General features: G+C 35.8%; 2 protein-coding genes across 2 annotated transcripts in view; both read right to left on the bottom strand.

Moving 5' to 3' along the window:
* Nucleotides 1–1,965: 1,965 nt before the first annotated feature.
* On the bottom strand, nt 1,966–10,530 carry LOC140151540 (hyalin-like). Its single transcript, XM_072173915.1, has 5 exons — nt 10,324–10,530; nt 9,908–9,931; nt 9,187–9,432; nt 6,432–6,467; nt 1,966–5,141 (listed from the first exon to the last, which is right to left on the bottom strand). Exons 1-5 carry the CDS (start codon nt 10,382–10,384, stop codon nt 5,026–5,028), a joined length of 483 nt encoding a protein of 160 aa, XP_072030016.1. The 5' UTR covers nt 10,385–10,530; the 3' UTR covers nt 1,966–5,025.
* Nucleotides 10,531–13,105: 2,575 nt separating this feature from the next.
* The window catches only part of LOC140150428 (uncharacterized), a 76,664-nt gene continuing 69,963 nt past the window's right edge, over nt 13,106–19,806 (bottom strand). The window contains exons 43-48 of the mRNA XM_072172439.1: nt 19,572–19,744; nt 17,351–17,509; nt 16,728–16,834; nt 15,668–15,930; nt 15,364–15,445; nt 13,106–14,717 (exon numbers count right to left, since the gene is read on the bottom strand). Coding sequence (XP_072028540.1) covers nt 14,234–14,717; nt 15,364–15,445; nt 15,668–15,930; nt 16,728–16,834; nt 17,351–17,509; nt 19,572–19,744 — 1,268 coding nt within the window. The 3' untranslated portion in view covers nt 13,106–14,233. The remainder of the gene's footprint in view (nt 14,718–15,363; nt 15,446–15,667; nt 15,931–16,727; nt 16,835–17,350; nt 17,510–19,571; nt 19,745–19,806) is intronic.

Genomic DNA, 19,806 nt, shown 5'->3' with positions numbered 1-19,806 from the left:
ACAAAAAGAGTATCTGACTTGTAATTTTTATGAATGTATATTTTACGTGATATTATGCTATTGCAGGTGAACCCCAGAAAAGTTCCGAATCTATATAAAAATCGTTACACTTTAAACAGGCACAGTCCATGAACAATTTATTACTAAATTCTCTTAGTATGACAAAGACAATAGTTGGGACATAACTCCAATCACGATATTGATTTACGTGAAGCCCTGCAATTAGAATAAGAATAAACATTTATACCGGTACATCTTCCGGTCAGGCCCGAACTCATAGGGAGGGGCTTGAATGCCACCAAGTTGTTCCACACCTTAGATTTTTAGGGACTTTTGATGTGTTATTTAATATGCTTTTCTGAAATGTCAATATACAGACGATAAATGATGCAAATGATGTGTTTGTCAAAATTTTAATACCTACAGTTTGATCAGCTCGTAATCGGCGGGCCTTATAACATCGCGGATTAATATCAATATATTTTATTTGGGGAATCATATTGCTAAATATTACAAATTATTAATTGAAGTCATATACTTTGTCTACTTTCTTTAACACACTAAATATACAGCCTGTCTCAAAACAAATTGTGCAAGTGAAAAGCACCCTCTTTGGCAATTAGAAAATACCGTTGTGACATGATGCTTACATCAACGTCAAGGGCACAGTTGTAGCTTTCAAATACCGTTTGTTCTGTTCAATTTGCGTTTTTAATCTCGAGATATGTTTAGTTAACAACAAAAGGGTAAAATTACAATTGTGCCACTTTTACTAGGGAATAGGGGCTGTACATGTCATGTAAATCAATGATAGCTGATATTGATGCGTCTAATGCACCCCCCCCCCCTTCGTGCATTAGACGCATCAACATCAGCGCGCGTGCATTATTTTGTCTAATTTCATTAACTTGTCTAATTTCATGAACTTGTCTAAGTTCATTAACCTATAAGTGTGCAATATTTGTTTGTCTTTTAACATGTCATGAGTGACAAAGAGAACAGTATTTACTATGATAAAATCATTGACATGGCCATGTATTTAATTTTACAGCAGAACGTTAAATATTTATCTTTTAATTTGTCGTAAGCGGAAAAAGAGAATCGTTATACCTGTATCATGATAAAACACTAAAAACAGTAAAAAACTATTTTGTATTGTTGTGTAGTTGATGCATTCTTTTGATTTCACGAAGGAACTCTTGATAAACTTGATGCTATCGTTGATTTACATGTACAGCCCTCTTTCCTAGTAAAAGTGGCACAATTGTGATTTCACCCTTTCGTTGTTAAGTAAGCATATCTCGAGATTAAAGCAAGTAAATTGAACAGAACAAACGGCATTTGAGGGCACGGTGAAGTTGGCTCGAGATTAGAGATTAGACATTCGTTATTACGTTGAATATTACACTTTTAATCGTTTTTCTGCATCGATCGAGGGTACTGGAGTCATTTGAGACCGTTTTTTGACTTTCAAAAATTTTGGCCCACAAATTTCAAAATTTTTGAACTTCGTTATTTGGGCGAATTTCGACCTAAAACCCACTTTAATGTATCGTTCAAGTGTTCTCGAGTATTTTTACACCATTTTGGGGCATTCAAAAAATTTGGCCAGATAACGAAGATACAAAATTTTGAGTATTTTGGCCAAAATTTTCGGATGTCCAAAAATGGTGTCATAAGATTGTAGAAGACTTAAACTATACACAAGAGTTTGATTTTAGGTCGAAATTTGGCCAAATAACGAAGATTCAAAATTTTGAATATTTTAGCAAAAATTTTCCAATGTCCAAAAATAGTGTCAACAAACTGTAGAAGACTTGAACTATATAATACATATAAGTTGTTTTTAGGTCGAAATTCATAAAAAAAATAAGGAATTTCAAAAACTTTCTACTCAACATATAGAATTATTCAATTGCGAATGTCTAATCTCTAATCTCGAGCCAACTTCACCTCGCTCATTTGAGAGCTAAGACTACGCCCTTGACGTTGATGTAAGCATTATCTCACAACGGTATTTCCTAATTGCCAAAGAGGGCGCTTTTTACTTGCACAATAATTTTTTTGAGACAGGCTGTAGACCAGGCAGATCAACACTATCACTCTTAACGTGGGTCTACTTTTCGGCGTAGTCATAGTGGTAAAAGCCTAATATTTCCCGCCGATTAAAGCTTATCAAAGTATATGACTTATGAATTAAGCTCTGAGACTGAATGGTACAATTTACGTAAATTATATAATAATGGAATTCAACAGATACTGTATGTTCCCTTTTACTCTTAAGTAAATAAATTTGAATCACAGCAAGTAAATACCTCGTATTGCACCTTTATTTGTATTGAATAGCAAACTCTAATAAGAAAATCATCATTTTATGAAATCAGTTACGTAAGGCGTTTGTAGGGGCTATTTAGAACAACACAAGAAATCGTACATAAGATGACCACCGGGGATATGACCATAACCGCATTGCGAGAACTTAAAAACAATTTTTGAATATATCGCACTGTACTAGTACGTTCACGCGGTACCTCTAACTGCATTGAACCATAGATGTCAAAGAACAGGAATAAAGACCTGGATAGTACTTCTATAGAATATCCATATAATGCTGATTACCTGCACCCGTAAGATTAATATCTTTGAGCGTGTTTATAATGGTTGTATACAGACAGATTATACTGCAATAACAATAGATTTCGCAGTACTTATACGCTAATATCGGGCTAATATATGCTAAATACCGGATAATCTGGCTCACTATCAACACGCTCTTTGTAAAGAGCAGTATTGTATTCAATGTATGATTGCAGACATGTATCACATGTGATGAGCGCAACTTGCTCGAAGTTGTAGTGCAGGGCGATATATTCAAAAGTTAATCCTGTTACATCATCACTTCTAATTGGGTGCATGTTATAGTACTGCAGATTAGCGAATCAATTGAGGCCAAGGTGATGCAACCAAAATAATTGGTGCATAACATCCTGGTGGGTCACTTACTTACGTTAGCCAACGTCAGCCATTATTTTGTGCAATCCCATAATTCCAAGGTCAAAGCTTATACAGGGGTCAAACTTCAAAGTTGCTCAAATTTTGTTTAAACAATTCCAAAATATTCCTGTGCTCATAAATCGGAATAAAAGCCCAAATGGTCTTGTTGTCATGTTTCTTTCCATCATTGCCAGTTACTTTGTAACCGTTGAAGGTTTTTTTAACCCGAAGTGTTGTTGTAACGTACTATATGTTTTACACATTTTGTGCACTGTAATTACAAATAATGTCTCCGACCTAAAGACTGCACAAAAAGTAACGCAACTGTTATACATGTAAATACGCCTATAGCATCAGAACTCAATCAATCAGATTTATTTCCGTCAAAATTAAAACATATAAATAACAAAACATGATAAAAAAAACGATGGAGGAGACACAACTAGAAGCAGCTAGCCTGTAAAATGTTGTGCCCCCTGAAACAAGAACCTAAATAAAATTTTATATAAACACAGATACACAAAATGAAAAAATACAATACACAAGCCTAAAAAAGAAAATACACTTGATTTCTCACCTCACACTCCCACCCGCACACCCCACCACAAAAATGTCATAGGCATGTAATAAAGAGGTATACACATAAATATTACCATATCAATGAATAAACATAATTCTACTTCCAAATATCAAAAACAGATTTCAAGTTGGACTTTAAAATGACCCAAGGTTGCTGACATTTTAACATTTTTGGGCAATGCATTCCAAACCTTTGGTCCAACCGTTAAGATACGGTTGATTTTGTGGATAGGTATTTTATAATTATTCCTATTCTTGTGTTCACAATATTTCAACATAGAAAGAAGAATGATTTATATACCCCATTTGCCTAATTTCGTTCAATATTAACAATACAGCAGTGTTTTAAAGAAAAATACCCGAATTTAAAAGTTGCAGCTATTGGTATTGATTTGAAGTCAGGGCGAAGATATTGGAGGGTTTTAGGTCCCACAATGCCTGCGTAATAACCATTGATCGCTGTAAACTGCAACTTTTAAATTCGGGCATTTTTATTTAAAAGCACTACTGTGTTGTTAATATTGAACGACATTTGACAAATGGGGTATCAAAATGCACATAAATAAATCATCCTCCATTCTATGTAGAAATATTGTGGAAACAATTATAGGCGTATTTATAATAGCTGCGTTATTTTTTGTGCAGACTTTATAATAAGTATCCAGTGCTATCTGACAGAATGGTCGATTGCAGATCCGTCGGATAACACTTTTTCAATGGGAACTGAACTTTGCTGCTTGGATGATGTCACGATGAGGTTAGTATTTATTCCGTATTGAACGACGGATCTGCACTCGACAGGCCTCCTGAAATCTGAAGACCTGATGAATAAGTTCTTACAAAATTTGACCCCTGTATAAACTTTGACCTCGAAATTTTGGAATTGTAGAAAGGGCTAACGTTGGCTAACGTATTTCTTCTAATATGTGACCCACTAGAAGAGTGTATGCCAATTGCTTGTATCACCTTTTGCTCAATTGTGGTCCTAAAATTGATTAATATGCACATATATGGGGAAAATTAAGTGATTATTAATCTGCAGTAATATTGACAATTGAAATTGGATGGATTGAGGTCATTTTTTTCAAACATTGGGCCAGATGAAGTCGAGCAAACTATTTTTAATTCACAGCGAGACCAATAAATACGTCTGTCCAATTGTTTTTATTATTGTGTTTTCAGAATAACTTTCCTGGGCATGCAAATGATTCCACTACCCAAGTGGTGAAATAGTTGGACAGATAGGTTATGTAGGTGTAGTATGTAAGACTCTGAAATCATAATAATGGTTAAAGTTTACATCAGACAGTTAGGTTCCTGCTTTGGGAGTTCGTGCACCAAAATCAGGGTGTCCAGAAGTTTATAAATCCATAAAATTACTGCATTGGTTCATGGTTCATGACTTGACAAGCCCATAATGTAAAGAAACAATATTTCAGATATCACATTATGCTACTCTAGTGCATTTCGTACAAAAACAACAGCAGTTGCAACAAGTACCAAAAACGTCAGAGAACTAGCAATTGTAGAAGATGATCTAGACGTCGTGGAAGGAATGGTAGCTCTATCTGAAAAAGTAAAAAGTATAAAAAACAAACTTTGAGACTTTGAATTGATAACGCGACGGTAAAATATTCATATTCGAGTATCAACAATTAATTACGCTACCTCTGCTTTAAACAATGGTTACATCTTCACTTCATATTTGACCTTCAGGTTGTCTTATCAGCCATGGTGACAGGGGCGGCGGAACGATTTTGAAAGTGTGGGGGGGCCAGTCAGGGTGATGTAAAAAATCGAAATAATGGCCGCGAACCCAGGGGGGGGGGTGTCTGAGGGGCATGTGCCCCCTCAGAAGTGAGAAACTTTTGCAAAATGAAGGCCCAATTTAAGCCATTTGGTGGACCATTCTGGCACTATTATTGTGTACAATTTTAGTTTGAAAAATCCGAAAATGGGTTAAATGAAGGCCCAAATTGAAGCCATTCGTGGATAAGTTTTCACTATAATTGTATAAATTATTGCTTTTAGTGTTGGGTGTCCTAATACAGGGGAGTTGGAAAATTTTGCAAAATGAAGGTCCAATTGAAGTCATTTTGTGCATAATTTTTACACTTTCTTTAAGCATGTTAAGGTCTAGAATAGAGATTTGATTATTTATGTTCACCCAGACATGTTACACACAGCACATTAAAAGTGGGGGGGGGGGGGCCGGGCCCCCAGTCAAAGAAGTGGAGGGGCCACTGGCCCCTGCCCCCTCCCCGGTTCCGCCGCCCTTGCATGGTGATTCTTAAACTAATGGTGGCGTAACGACCGCCAAATATCAGGACAAAATTGGTCAAATTTGTGATATTTTATCTTTTTAGGCCACAATTTCGGAATAATTTCAGCGTTAAAATTGAAAAATCTTCTCAAGCGGAAGCGGGTCACCAGAAAGATTTTGCAATTTTGCCCACTTTAGTAATGTTGTCCACTGATAACTAGACATCAAGACAGCCCGAGCACCGATACTACAAAACCAAAGTTACATATAAACAGTTACTATTATGGACAGGTTACTTTCAGACCGAACAAGCCTGCACTGCGGACTTGTTGCTTTTGGGCTGAATTTTACATACCGCACGTGGTTTTATGTAAGTGAACTTTACTTGAGGTGTTTAGTCAAATGTTGCTACATGGGATATACTATACAGACACTGGTTGACTAAATTAATCATCCGCATTCGAATTGGCTGAAACGGCGGTCTTTTTTTATATATTCTTAAGGCACTTGTTACATAATACAGTGAATTTGTTTATTTAATATTTGTTATATTTATTAACCCACCACAATACTCATATTGGTATACAAAACTCACCGGCGATAGGTGATGAAGGCGTCGTTACAAGTTCTCCTGTAGGCAAAACAAAAACAATAAAAGGTAACAGGTTTAAATTATTACCATTATTAATTATGTTTGAGCTTAACCCTCCTCCAAACAAAGAAAAATTTATTTTAAATATTGGGATGCTTGCATTATGTTTAATAATAACGAATGAATTATTGAATGTGGAATCTCGAATAAGCCGACAAATTTCTGGTGGTTAGAAGTAAAAAACAAGCTAGTTTATTGTAGGCCGTGCAGAAGGTATTAGGACACACGACATGTGACGTACGAAGCTGACGAAACTTCAAGGCTGACAGCCCGTTCAAAATAGACGGTAAGCAATTACAAATTGAAAAGCCCGTTTCAAATTGTGCAAGTGGAAAGCGCAATCTTTAGCAATTAGAAAATACTGTTGTGACATGATGCATATATCAACGTCAAGGGAGCAGTCCTATCTTTTAAATACCGTTTGTTTTATTCATTTTGGTATCGGTAATCCGGAGATCTTCTTCACTAAACACAAATGTATGAAAACCCTTTTGTGCCACTTTCTAGAAAATTGAATGTTATATCTAATTCTATTACCCCCACGACCCATTATTCAAAATCGCGCACTGTGATTTGTTGAAACGCGTCACGTGAAAGCCCATTAATTAGCAATAAAGTGGCCAGGGCAACGAACTTATTATGTTCTTCTCGCATCACAGCGCACAGCAAAGCGCGATGCAGTATATTAGCGTCATTACGCAAAGCAATACGCTTGGTTGCGCGTTCTGCAATACTCGCTATCACTTACGCTTTGGCTACGCGTAGGCGCTCCACCTTGAGGTAAACAACTTGAAATATTTGGGCAAAAATGTGATATTTTGTCTTTAAATCGCACTATTTTGTGGTAATAGAATAGAAATAAAGGGTGCAGCATTATCCTTTACACGCAAATAATGTGTCCTTGGCATTAAAAACATTTAAATAATGGGTTCGGCTGCGCCTCACCCATTATTTACGTTTTACTGTCTCGGACACATTATTTGCGTGTAAAGGATAATGCATTACCCTTTATTTCTTAAATACCTGCATAGTGCAGTTAATAAATATAATATTCATTTGTAGGATTAGAAATGATTTTGTAACAATTGCTCAAATGTATACGATATGCAATATTTCGTTGACATGATTTTAATTTTACATCAGAGTGTGCAATATTTCTTTGTCTTTTAACATGTCTTGAGTGACAAAGGGGATTTAATTTAATTTAATTTTACAGAAAAAATATTTATTTATCTTTTAATCTGTTTCAAGTGGAAAAAGAGAATCATTATACCCGTATCATGGTAAAACAGTACAAACAGTTTTGTATTTTTGTGTAATCGATATATTTTTATTTCACGAAGGAACTCTACAGCAAACACAAAACGTTTTTGACATCATTCGCAAAAGGTTATAAAAGGTTGTCAGAAAACGTTTAAATGTCGGGTTATATAAAGGGTATATTAAATATTAAGAGTATAAAACGTTTTCATAACCTTAAAAAACATTTTTGATAATCTACTGCTCAGCAAACAAAAATGTTTTACAGAAAACGTTTAAATGTCGGGTTATATAAAGGGTATAAAAACGTTTTAATAACATTCCAAAAACATTCTTGAAAACTTGATACAAAACATTCTAAACAGAATGTTATTTTGGGGTTGAAAAATATTTTGAAAAAAATGTTTGCCCAAAATATTTTCAATAACGTTTTAAAAACGTTTTCTTGACCATAACCCGACATTTAAATGTTATTAAAAGGTTTTGAAAAAAACATTTTAAGAACATTTCTGTGTTTGCTGGGTTCAAATATTTTAACAAAATGTTATTTAACTATTGGCACAATATTTGGCAAAAATGTTTGCAAAAATAGTTTACAATAACATTTTTTGCAAACATTTAAACATATTGTTGTAGTGTGTTTTCATACAAAACGTTTTAAAACGTTATCATGACCTTTATATAACCCGACATTTTAATGTTATTAAAACGTTTTTACCTAAACCCAAAGCCAAAATATAACTTATTTAAAACGTTTTTGTGTTTGCTGGATCATGATAAACATGATGCTATCATTGATTTACATGTACAGCCCTCTTCCCTAGTAAAAGTGGTACAATTGTGATTTCCCCCTTCGTTGTTAACTAAACATATCTCGAGATTAAAACAAGCAAATTGAATAGAACAAACAACATTTGCAAACTAAGACTGCGCACTAAACATTGGTGTAAGCATCATGTCATTACAGTATTTTCTAATTACCAAAGAGGGCGCTTTTCACTTGCACAATTTTTTAGGAAACGTGCTGTAGTCTACTTACAGTGGATTACTTGTTCGCACCTCAAAAGTTTTTCAAATAATATGATAAAAAAATGGCGATATCGCATCCGACCCCACTAGCTGTACGCATTTCATTTTGGGGAGCAACAATAGAGTTACGAAACATGAGTTAAAAATCCATGACCGTAATCTACCATTTAAGAGGGTGAAGATTTCAAATGGATCCACCCATTCAGGTAACCCCATTTGAAATTCACACTCCCTGCCTTTCACAGGGGATGTATGGATTTAAAGTAGAACATCCTGTTTCAGATCAAGATGTCAAAAAAACACGAATACAAATTAATATTTGACTTAAAATGAGAAAGTGCACACTAAAACATTTAATTTCGAAAGATAGAACTTATTGAGGAATTTGAACTACCAGAATTCGACCTACCTTCTGTAATAAGTATGGTAAAACTACATGTAGCCTGATTGCCTGATGCATCTTCAAAAACATACATAACACTAAAAGAACCAGTATTGTAGAATATACCAGGCTCGTGTGACCTATCTATCAATGTGATGGTATCACAATTGTCTGTTGGAAACGGTTCCCTCCATGTGACAGTAGTACCTCCGGTCCCCATCGGTATTTTCCTTATGATGTTTTCTATAGACGGACATGTTGGCGGCTCGGTATCTGAATGAAATACAGGAAGCAAGATGAAGTTAGCAACATCTGAATGTCTGACAATAGCTGAATCATCGAGCCAAAATGGTACAATTTCTGATGGATCGAAGTTAATGACTGCGCATGCATCAGTTGCTTTGAGAAGTATTGTTAAAAATCTAGACATTTTACTTTTGGAACCGAGAACTGAACATTCTGTGGGGCAAAGTATGATATGGGATATCATCTCAGGCATTAGCGCCAATCCGACTTGAAATGTTGAGGGGAAGACACCCGGCCAAAATTCAAGGTTAAAAAGTGGCTGAAAAGAACAAAAAATGGGTTATTTTGCCGAAAGGGGGACACGTCCATGATCTGGGGTCTAGATGGTGGATAGACACCAATATGAGCTACTGCTACTATCCATGATTACCTACACTATTTTGGACTGTCCAACAAACAGAGCTACTTGAGAGAAATGAAACAGCCAAAAACACTTTCTTACCTTGGCCTGGTGAACACGGGTCAACTGAAAATGAAGAATATGATAATTAAGAAATCACGTAAATGTAAAACATTTAGGGATAGTAAAACGTGTTTTTAAAAACGTCAAACATTTCTATGCAGTAAAAGGTAAGATTAAATAATGTATCAGACAAGATTCCCTGAAATTTATCCAAATTCAAAATTGTTGATACTGTTTCAGGAACAAGCACTATGCAGCCAATTCAACTTATATATATATAAACCACATAATTTTATTATTTCGCATGATATAGGTCCTATCCGTAATTTCAAGCTAATATATTATTACGCATCGCTGTTACGGGTTATGCATAATGCAACTACTGCTCCTATAAATATTTCCATTTTTAAGCTTAACCATGTTAACGTAAACGTTTATTTCAATTCAGTACGTACCATTTTGTGAAACAGCACCTGCAATTACAAACAACAAACATGCACAAGAAAGTACTTCCATCTTTCGTCCCTGGCGTTTTTATCATTGGAATCGTGTTTTCCGTAAAACAGATCTTCAAATATATGTACTATTCTATTTTTCTCATTCAACATTAAAAATATAATTAATTACGCCATTTACGTGACCGGGGCCATTGATTTGAAATTGTTACTGTTCATTTATAGTACAGTTGTCTAACCTACATTGAGTCTTGTACTTGATGATACGGGTCAGTAACTTAAATTTTCTATTCAGACGTACAAGTTGAGCGTGAAACAAGGTCACATATATTGTGGATTTGATTTCCCCGAGTTATTTTTATACTTTTGACAGAGCATTAGTCATGACTGCAGTGTGCCAAAAAACGTCGCACGGTTTTTAACTTAATAAAGCCACAATGTATTTATTATCTCATAATATGAAATTGGTTAATTTTTTTAAATATTGATTTTTTGGCATAATTATTTGTAATGTTCACACAACTTACACCTGAATGGAGTCAGCCAATTCGCAGTCAATAGACCAATTTTGACACCGTAATATCGTATTCAGATAATTATAAGTACCCCCGTAGAGCTCCACATAACCAGTGGGGTTTCTTTCATTTCACCTAGTTATTTTACTGAAACCCTTCCTATCGGCCTTCCTGACAGCTATTTACTAATATTATTTTAAGCATTTTGAGTAAAGAATAACAAAATTCCAAATTGATGGAAATCACACATTATGGCTTTAATAAATATACAACCTCCCAACAATAAATTGATAATAGAGAGCGTGGATTCAATGATCCCCGGTGGTAGCGGAGCTTAGCGACTTCCTGGGGTATTAATTTGGAATAATGTCTGAAATCACAACATTTTGGATGGGACGCCCTAACTTTTTTTTCGAATTTCTACTTTTTGCACCATCGTAATGGCCATTGGTGTACATAAATTATATAAATGCCCTGTGAAAGACTAAGCCTGAAGTGGCGTAGATTTCTTTTAGACCAAATCCAGCAACTTTTGGAAACAAAAGAAATTTATAGCACAAATGCGCGCGAAGTGCGAGAAAAATTTTGGCATATTGAAGCTAAACTGGTGACATATGGTACAAAAGTGAAATAAATGAAAATTCGGTAGTATTTTGAGTAGTGGAACTACGATAAAAAATATTGGCAAGCCCATCCATTATGACACGATTTTGGATAGGCAAAAGACACAATCCTATCTTTTATTCTCATTCTTATTCAGTATAATTTTTATAAGAAAAAGTGCATTTTCCAGACAAAAATCAAGTTACTTTTGTAAGTACATCCCCGTTGTTTAAAATGAACGAAACTGTTACGAACATCTAAGCCGCCGAATCACGTTCTTAATTCGCGCACGTGTATTACGCGAACGCCTTTTCGCGCTCTCATTCAGTATCTACAAGCGTGCCATCGTTGCGTGTCGGCGCGCTCGCTGTCTTATATGACTATCCACTATCGTGTCATAATGGATGGGTGAAAACCAATCAAATTGCGTGTATTCTTGACAAGACGCACCAACTGAATTAGAATAGTGCATGATGGAAAGTAGGGAAAAGATCTATAGTAGCACATTAGATATTCGTCTAGTCTATTTATATGATGACAACAAATGAATAACTAGATGACAGAAAGTACCAATGATTATTTTATTCGTATTTTATATCAATATTTCAGAGTCAATTTGGCATATGCATATCTATATAAATATGTATCTATATTTGCATCAATATAATAATAATTTTATTAATATAATGCTGCTTCATATCAGATGGATAGTGAATAAGTTACTTTTTTAGGATCAGACACCATCAATAGGCATATAAAATATGGGAAATATCATCAACAATATACAAAATGGAAATTTAAGCACATATCGCAACGGAGACTCGAAAACATCGCAACATGAAACGAGACAAAAGCCCTAAAAACGGCGGACTATGATACAATAGCATAATCAGGCAAAACCTCTGTATTTTTGTGGAACTTATTCAAAACATTTAATGTTGTTACAAAAGTTTAATATAATTATTCAAATATTTATTTACAAAATACACAGAAGCACAGAATGGTATATGCGTAGAATAAATTTGCATGCGAGCTATAGCGTCAAATCATACATTTATTGATAGCCCCTAATTACAATCGAAAGGGTAGCCAGAAACAAAACACAAATTATGTGTATGCATTGTTAAATACAAACGTAATCCGTGTCAGGTTTTTGTAAAGTAATTAATGCCAGAACAGTATTTAAGCACATTTAAAAAATACCATGAATGCGGCAACAGACACGCCTTATAAACCATTTTGCCCATTTAGCATCATTCAGGACACACCTCTTGCTCTCAGTATAAAGCTTGATAACTTCAACTTGATAACACATTGGTGTTATTTGAAATCACTTATTTTTTGGCGGCCCCCTAGGACCCCGAACCCTCTTACCCCCTTTGTCGGCGGCACTGTCTATGCTGGTAAAATGACTGAAGATTAAATATTTGATCCAAACACAAAAATATTATGTATTCGTATCTTATCTCGGATTTTTCAAATTGCAATCCATCTTTCTTCAGCTAGAGTGATAAACTTTCTTCAAAATAAAACGTAGCGCTACCATAATGTTCAAGGAATCTCCATGGCATTAAGGAGGACCTTCAATACCAACGGATATGGTGTATGCTTTATGTTAACCCTTACACCAGAGATATGAGACAAACACTAATCGGCAAGTGTAAGAAATGCGATTCCAGGAACATAGATACCCAAAATCCAGAAGATTCATCAGCTGGGCCTGTGAAGTTTCGGACCACATTCGCATTGAGTCACCTGGATATTTCTTTGAAATATGGAAGGAGTCATTTTACATCAGAGGTAATAAAGAAAGAGGGCAGATTCAAACTTTCAGGAGTCTCTTTCTATTTTCCCTATTTCTGTAATCTTAGTCAACAAAGTTGCCGTAGCAAGATCACGCTGAGATCAGAACCAATATGAAGATCATAGTTAGAATCACTCTGCGGAAGATGGAGTGCCATCTGAAAGTAATTCTGGTATGTGGACTCGACTACATATGTGATGCGATCAAGCAAAATCAGTCGGAACTCGGAAATATTGATTTTGAGATATAGCCAAATAAAGGAAATATTTCTTTTTGTTTTCTATTGTTTTGGAAACTCTTTAATTGCTCATATCTTTGGAAATGATTGTTCAATTGCAATGGAGTTTTCTGCAAAATGCAACTTTGCAAATGTTTGTTACTATCCTATAAGAAACTGAAAATTTATTATTTCCGAGTTCCGACAGATTTTGCTTGGTCACATCACATATACGTTTAACCTTAAATCAAAGCAATTGTGTATAAGCAGTATGCTTCGACTATATTTATAAATACGTTTTTATAAATACGCACTTGACCACCTCCGCGCTGCCATAACAACTTTTTGTCTACAAGTAAGTCTCGAATTGACCTTCTACATAGCAGGTGGTCTTCCTATACATTTGAATGCAAAGGCGCAACAACATGAGACTACTGTGCAGCAAAATTGTAAACGTTTCCGTCGTTGAATATTTTTCTTTTCAATTAAATACTTTCAAAATGCTGTTTTTGAAACATTATTACAAATTCGGAATCCCCCCATGTGTAATAATTTTGCTATTCAATTAATACTTTTAACTATCAATTGAGTAGCAAAATTATTACACATATCATCAAATTAAAAAATATGATATTTATCTACAAAGTTCCTATCCTTTTCTGTATAGTGGTCAATGCATGTGGATTTGGTCACACTTGCTGGTCTTGGTATGTCGTGCCCATGATTCACGTGCGTATTTATAAATATAGTCGAAGCATGCTGATAAAACGATTACAAATGAGACTCCGAATGCATTGGTCCCTGACTAGAAGATAACACGTTTTGACTCTGATCTGTAGATAAAGTTGGATAAGAAGGTCTTTCGTGTTGTGAGTTGTTTACATATACGCGTCCACATAAAATTCTTCCCCATGCACGCCGCGCTACTTTATTTCTGACGACAAACCAGAAGAACAAGAAAACACCAAGGAAAGAATTGAAAGCACAGAACACGTAAGAGAAGAATACAGCTGCTTTGCCGATGGCTAAAAATCCAAACACCCAAGTCAAGCCCAGCAAGTAGCTTACAGGACCCATGACGCGGGCATAACGAAGACTGCGTTTTATCGTGGTTTCTTCCGCCGTCAAACTGCTCTCTAATCTTTGGCATTGTCTCCGTACCACCATAACAAAGACAAATGAGTTAAATAATAAGACAATGGCTGCTGGTACGATTACTCCGGCAATAAGTGATGGACCGTATTCCAGGAAGCAACTGAAATGAGAAAATAATGGTATACGTTTGGCAACTTTCCATAAATATTGTACACATTGTCAAAAACAATGAACATGATAAAGGTCAATCTGGGCGGTCTACTTCACGAAGCGAATTAATGCATCGTTGTTAAACGGTAATGAACAACGGTTTAACATCAAGGATGATCGACGGTTACGCACGAAGTAACATGATTGAATCCCTAAGTAAAAGATACACACTTTACGTATACAATGTATACAAGTACTCCCAACCCCTGTCCCTGCAACCTCAGACAAACATATCCTACATTCAACCCAGTGGCGGCGGAATCATTCAAAAAGGGGGTCGACTTTATCGGGACATATTTTTTAAATTTCAGACTATTTTAGCCCAAAATAAAGGTTTCTATTGCTACTTAATGGGCCAGTGTGCGCTAAGCGCTCCAAAAATGTTAAATTTTGCCCTATTTAGCCCCAAAACACGGTGTTTTCGTTTTAAAAAGGAAGAAGCACAGGGCAATTATTGCTTTTTTCTTTTTCTCCCATAATGGTTTAGAGGGACGTCCAGAGATATTGCCTCTGTAACGTGTATTACTTAACCCATGAAAACACGTCCACATCTATTGACTGAATGGACTTCAGATGTTTCAAGATAAAGTACTTACTATAGTCTATCATCATTCGGTGTTTTTCCTTCAAGTACAAAGAGAATGACTTGCGTGTATCCCACAATTAGCATTGGTAAACCTTGATGAAAAAAGTATGATAATGATGTACGCTATTGCAATACTACTACTATTATTATTATACTGCTTCAAATACGACGACAAGACGACAATGATGATGCCGATGATGATGATAATGATGATGATGGCGACGACGATGATGAGTGATGATGAAACAGTCCTATCTACTTTCGAAGACATTTTAGACATTTTAACTTAATAGCACTAAGTTCCTATAACTCACCCCAGCAAACAATACGAGCTCTCTTCATAAAGTTGTGTATTAGACTCGCTCGCGCCATTACCAGCATATAATACATATTTACTCCTTCTGCGACTGCCCACATAAATGAAGAGACTATTAAGTACTGTATCATCGCTGCAATCACCACACAACCAATACCAGACTTAGTCTGTTCAATTCCCACCAGAAATAAGATGTACAGACACAGTAGAGATATGCAGAGGTTTCTCAGGATCATGTAAGGTTTCAGGACCCTTAATTCTCTGAAAATCAAAACAATATAATTATTATGTCATTATTGAAGGAGTGTCCTTACTAAGGTGTTAGATAGAAATAATAACCTTGAAATTCAACAATATTATTCGACTGCAGAAAGCTCGCAATTCCCTACGTAGGCCTACTCCAGATGATGATTAGCTTGTCAAAATCTCCATAAATAGCTTTATCATATATCTGTACACCAGAATGACTTGAAATGTATGACAACTTCTATATATTCCACGGGCAGAATTGGCGTTAGCAATATCCCTGGTAATTGTGATTGGATCTGCTCATCTAAAAAATAACCTATTATTTCTAGTTTAAAAGTGTGCATAATTACCTAGCAATGTTAGTTGATGGAAAAATGGATTCTGTCTGTACAACTACAATGTGTTTAATGCACGGACTGAGACCCATGTTTGCGGGACATTTCAAACCCCCCATAAATCCGAAATTTTATTAAAAAACATAATAAAAGAGAACATTTTGAGAGCGGGGGATAGAGAGTAGAAAGCAACAATTTGCAAATTGTGGTGGTAATAGTGAGCAGGTTATAGCAAGGAGGTTAGGGATGAATTGAAAACTCGATCGGCGGTTGACCGCCGGTTCCATCCGGTTACCATTGTTTAGAACAATAGCAACCGGACGGAACCGGACGGAACCAGCGGTCTTCCGCCGGTCGAGTTTTGATTTCGTCCCTTATGTATCTATAAAGTGGTTACCCACATGGCCCTGGTGGATGGATGTGGCTCCAGGAACATGATTGTAGGTTACAATTTGACCGGTTAGTGCTACATACCTGACAGTAAATATGGTGAGTAAGCTTATACACAGAGTTGCAATGGAGATGCCACAACCAATCTTACTGAATATATCCAAAGCAAACTGAATGACGGGATTGATAGCCTAAGTTGAAAAAGTAAGAGATATAAGCTTAAATATACTGCACCAAGAAAGTATCCTTACACTTGGAAAAATAATCACAATTTCAAAACTGAACCATATTGGGATAAATTTTTGTAATAGATGCACTATCTCATCTTGCACATTTTGACACCACATCGAAGGTCCAGTTTTAAAAGTGACAAATTGGCCTAACACGAGGCGCAAAAAGATTCCAACAAGCGCAACAGACTACACAGATTCTGCAATGAAGCTTTATTTAAAGCAATATTTATTTCAGTTTTTACTTCTCTTTACTTTTCATAACTTGCATTTTATTTTTATTTGTCAGCTCTTTTGTTTCAGTTTTCTTTTGTTCATTTTGTTTTAAATCAAAGGCACACACAAATTAGCCATTTACCACTCTCAAACCAGATGTCTAGTCCGTGGCGTTTTGTAGGGGTGTGTGTGTGTGTGGGGTGGGGTGGCGTTTTTGAGTGTGGATGCTGAATTACACTAAAATGAAAATAACACACGTACCAGCAAGACAGCAAAGTTCGTGAGATGATTGCAGTGACATACCATACGGCCATTTTGAATGCCAACATATTCGCAGCCTTCAGAAGACCAATCTCCTATACCATCTCTAAGCTTGAAGTCCCAAAATACGCACTCTACTATGTCACTGTTACCGATGAGCTAAAATTCAAAATTAATGTTTTTGAATTACAATAAGCAGTAGACTTCGGTTGTATATATAAATGCGCATTTATAAATGCGCACGTGACCAGATGGCTAGCGCCATATTTGCATTACATCACTGTCAATCACTGAAATGGCGACCATTGAAGGAGTGGCTACAGTTGTGACCTTGTTTCGTGGCTAGCACTGGCAAGGAACATTGGCTGGAGGTTCGATGCTATAAATTTGCAAGGATAAATCATGGATATCAAAGGATCATGATTACTGCACAGCACCCCCCATGTACAAACATAACTAATGTTTATTTATTTATTTATATTTATTTATTTATTTATTTATTTATTTATTTATTTATTTATTTATTTATTTATTTATTTATTTATTTATTTATTCGACGAAAAACGAAAAACCTGTTCTATTTTGAACAAATTGGAAAACAATTTTTTCCTGTACAAATGTATGCCGACACCAAATTTCGGAAATTTCAGGACAATTTTTTTGTATTTTCTCAAATTGTATTTTTGTGATTTTTGGGTTATTTAAAAAAATTTAAAAAATACCAACCGACCGACTGACCCTACTTGAAAGGTCCGTTCGCCCGTAGAACAGGGTTTCTCGCTTTATTTATAATTTTATAAATATTATTTGTCCCCCCCTTCCTCAAAACCACCCCTCCCCCTTTTACACTCATAAATTAATTGTTTTTTTGCTAACTTTCCCGCATCCGTGTAAAGTAAAACTTTATAAGCCGGTTGAATCAAACTGAACAAAATTGACGTATACAATTACAATATACCATGACAATAATGTGTATGACGAGATCTAACTTACTAGCTGAATAAACCTCAAACCATGTATCACATACGTGATTGTACGTCATATTGTCATATAACGTATGAGCGTGATGTATAGTATACGAGTCTTCCTCATCATCTTTCAGCCGGGATGATTAGATCATGTACAGTCATATACGTGTTAATACTCTAAATTGTACGTCAAAGGGTGACAAAGGGTGTACAGATTACCGATTTAGCATGGGGGACACAAAAAGGTGCTTAAAAACACATTTTGAGTTTGTTTTTTGTCCATTTGCGAGCGAATGAGTAAGTTAGAATTGAGGAGGTCGGGTGGGGACATCTAGCCTATTAGTTTGAGAGGGTCATTATACCGAAAAGGGCTAAAGTTATAGTTTCCTCAATTTACGTTATAATTAGAGTTAAAATTATGGTCAGAGTTATGTTCATTGGCGGCGCTACGGGGGGGATACTTATCTTGACTCCCAAATAAATAAATCCATGACCCCTTCCTTCCGAAGAAAATGACAGCCCCTAAGTTCCCTACGTGCAAACATTATCAAATAACATCATCGGCAGCTACCCAGTTCTGACCTTAATGCCAGTAAGAATCACATTTCGTCATCAATATGGTCAATTGCCACGCCCATTTAGCACGGAAATAATGAAATATAACTTTTTAAATCAGCTATATCTAGCTTTTCCGTCATAAACTTTTTTTTCCGTAATGGAAAATCCAAATAAAGAGTTTATGTTTCGGGTCAAATTATTTTGCCCTTTGCAATCAATGCCACTATTTTGCAAAACCAATTTTCCTTGTAACCTGTCATTTCCGCCTATACTTTTGCGTGTGGAATTTGTGCACATCCGGGTACCTTACATCGTTGAACACGGTATGGCGACTTGTAGATGTCACGTGCGCATTTATAAATGCGCATTTATATATATACCCGAAGTCCACTGATAAGGGACTATCTTTCACGAATTAGAACGAAATTTTTAAATTGAGGTGGTCAATTTGGAAAGTTTCGGTTAAAATCAGACCAAAACTAGACCAGTCCCCATATTTAGTTACCAACTGGAAACCCCATGGGCACTACCAGCCGATTTATCAGCCTCAAAGAACTATTTTTATTGGTTACAAAGTGGGCTATATAAGATCTATTTTGATTGGTTACTCAGATGATTATATTATGCAATTAACCATTCAGAAGCACTGTAAGAAAGGCAGAAGTTCCCAAGATGTTTTAAAAATGTGTACGTACTGCAATAGGAAGGAAGGATACGATGACTGGTTGTCGAGTGCTACGTGGTGACCCCGTGAGGGTGGCAGAGATAATTAGACCATCAACAAAGAGGAGGTTATTTTCCTGTGGACTGTTTCCAGTTGTAACGGGAGATGAGAATAACTTGTCATTCAAGTAGATGATGAAAATCCCTGTCGAATTTGAAATTGTAGCATTGTGAATCAATGGTAGAAACTTTTAGGAAAAGTAGTTA

The sequence above is a fragment of the Amphiura filiformis genome, chromosome 4, assembly GCF_039555335.1.
Source record: "Amphiura filiformis chromosome 4, Afil_fr2py, whole genome shotgun sequence".
In the NCBI taxonomy this organism is placed as follows: domain Eukaryota; kingdom Metazoa; phylum Echinodermata; class Ophiuroidea; order Amphilepidida; family Amphiuridae; genus Amphiura; species Amphiura filiformis.
This window is presented reverse-complemented; position numbering and strand designations above follow the sequence as displayed.

Excerpts from the sequence above, each read along its gene's own strand:
- LOC140151540 (XM_072173915.1), bottom strand. The coding sequence starts at position 10,384 with ATGGAAGTACTTTCTTGTGCATGTTTGTTGTTTGTAATTGCAGGTGCT. Across the intron at positions 6,468-9,186 it reads TACCATACTTATTACAGAAG|GAGAACTTGTAACGACGCCT; the intron begins GTAGGTCGAATT and ends TTTTGCCTACAG. Across the intron at positions 5,142-6,431 it reads GCCTTCATCACCTATCGCCG|ATAGAGCTACCATTCCTTCC; the intron begins GTGAGTTTTGTA and ends TTACTTTTTCAG.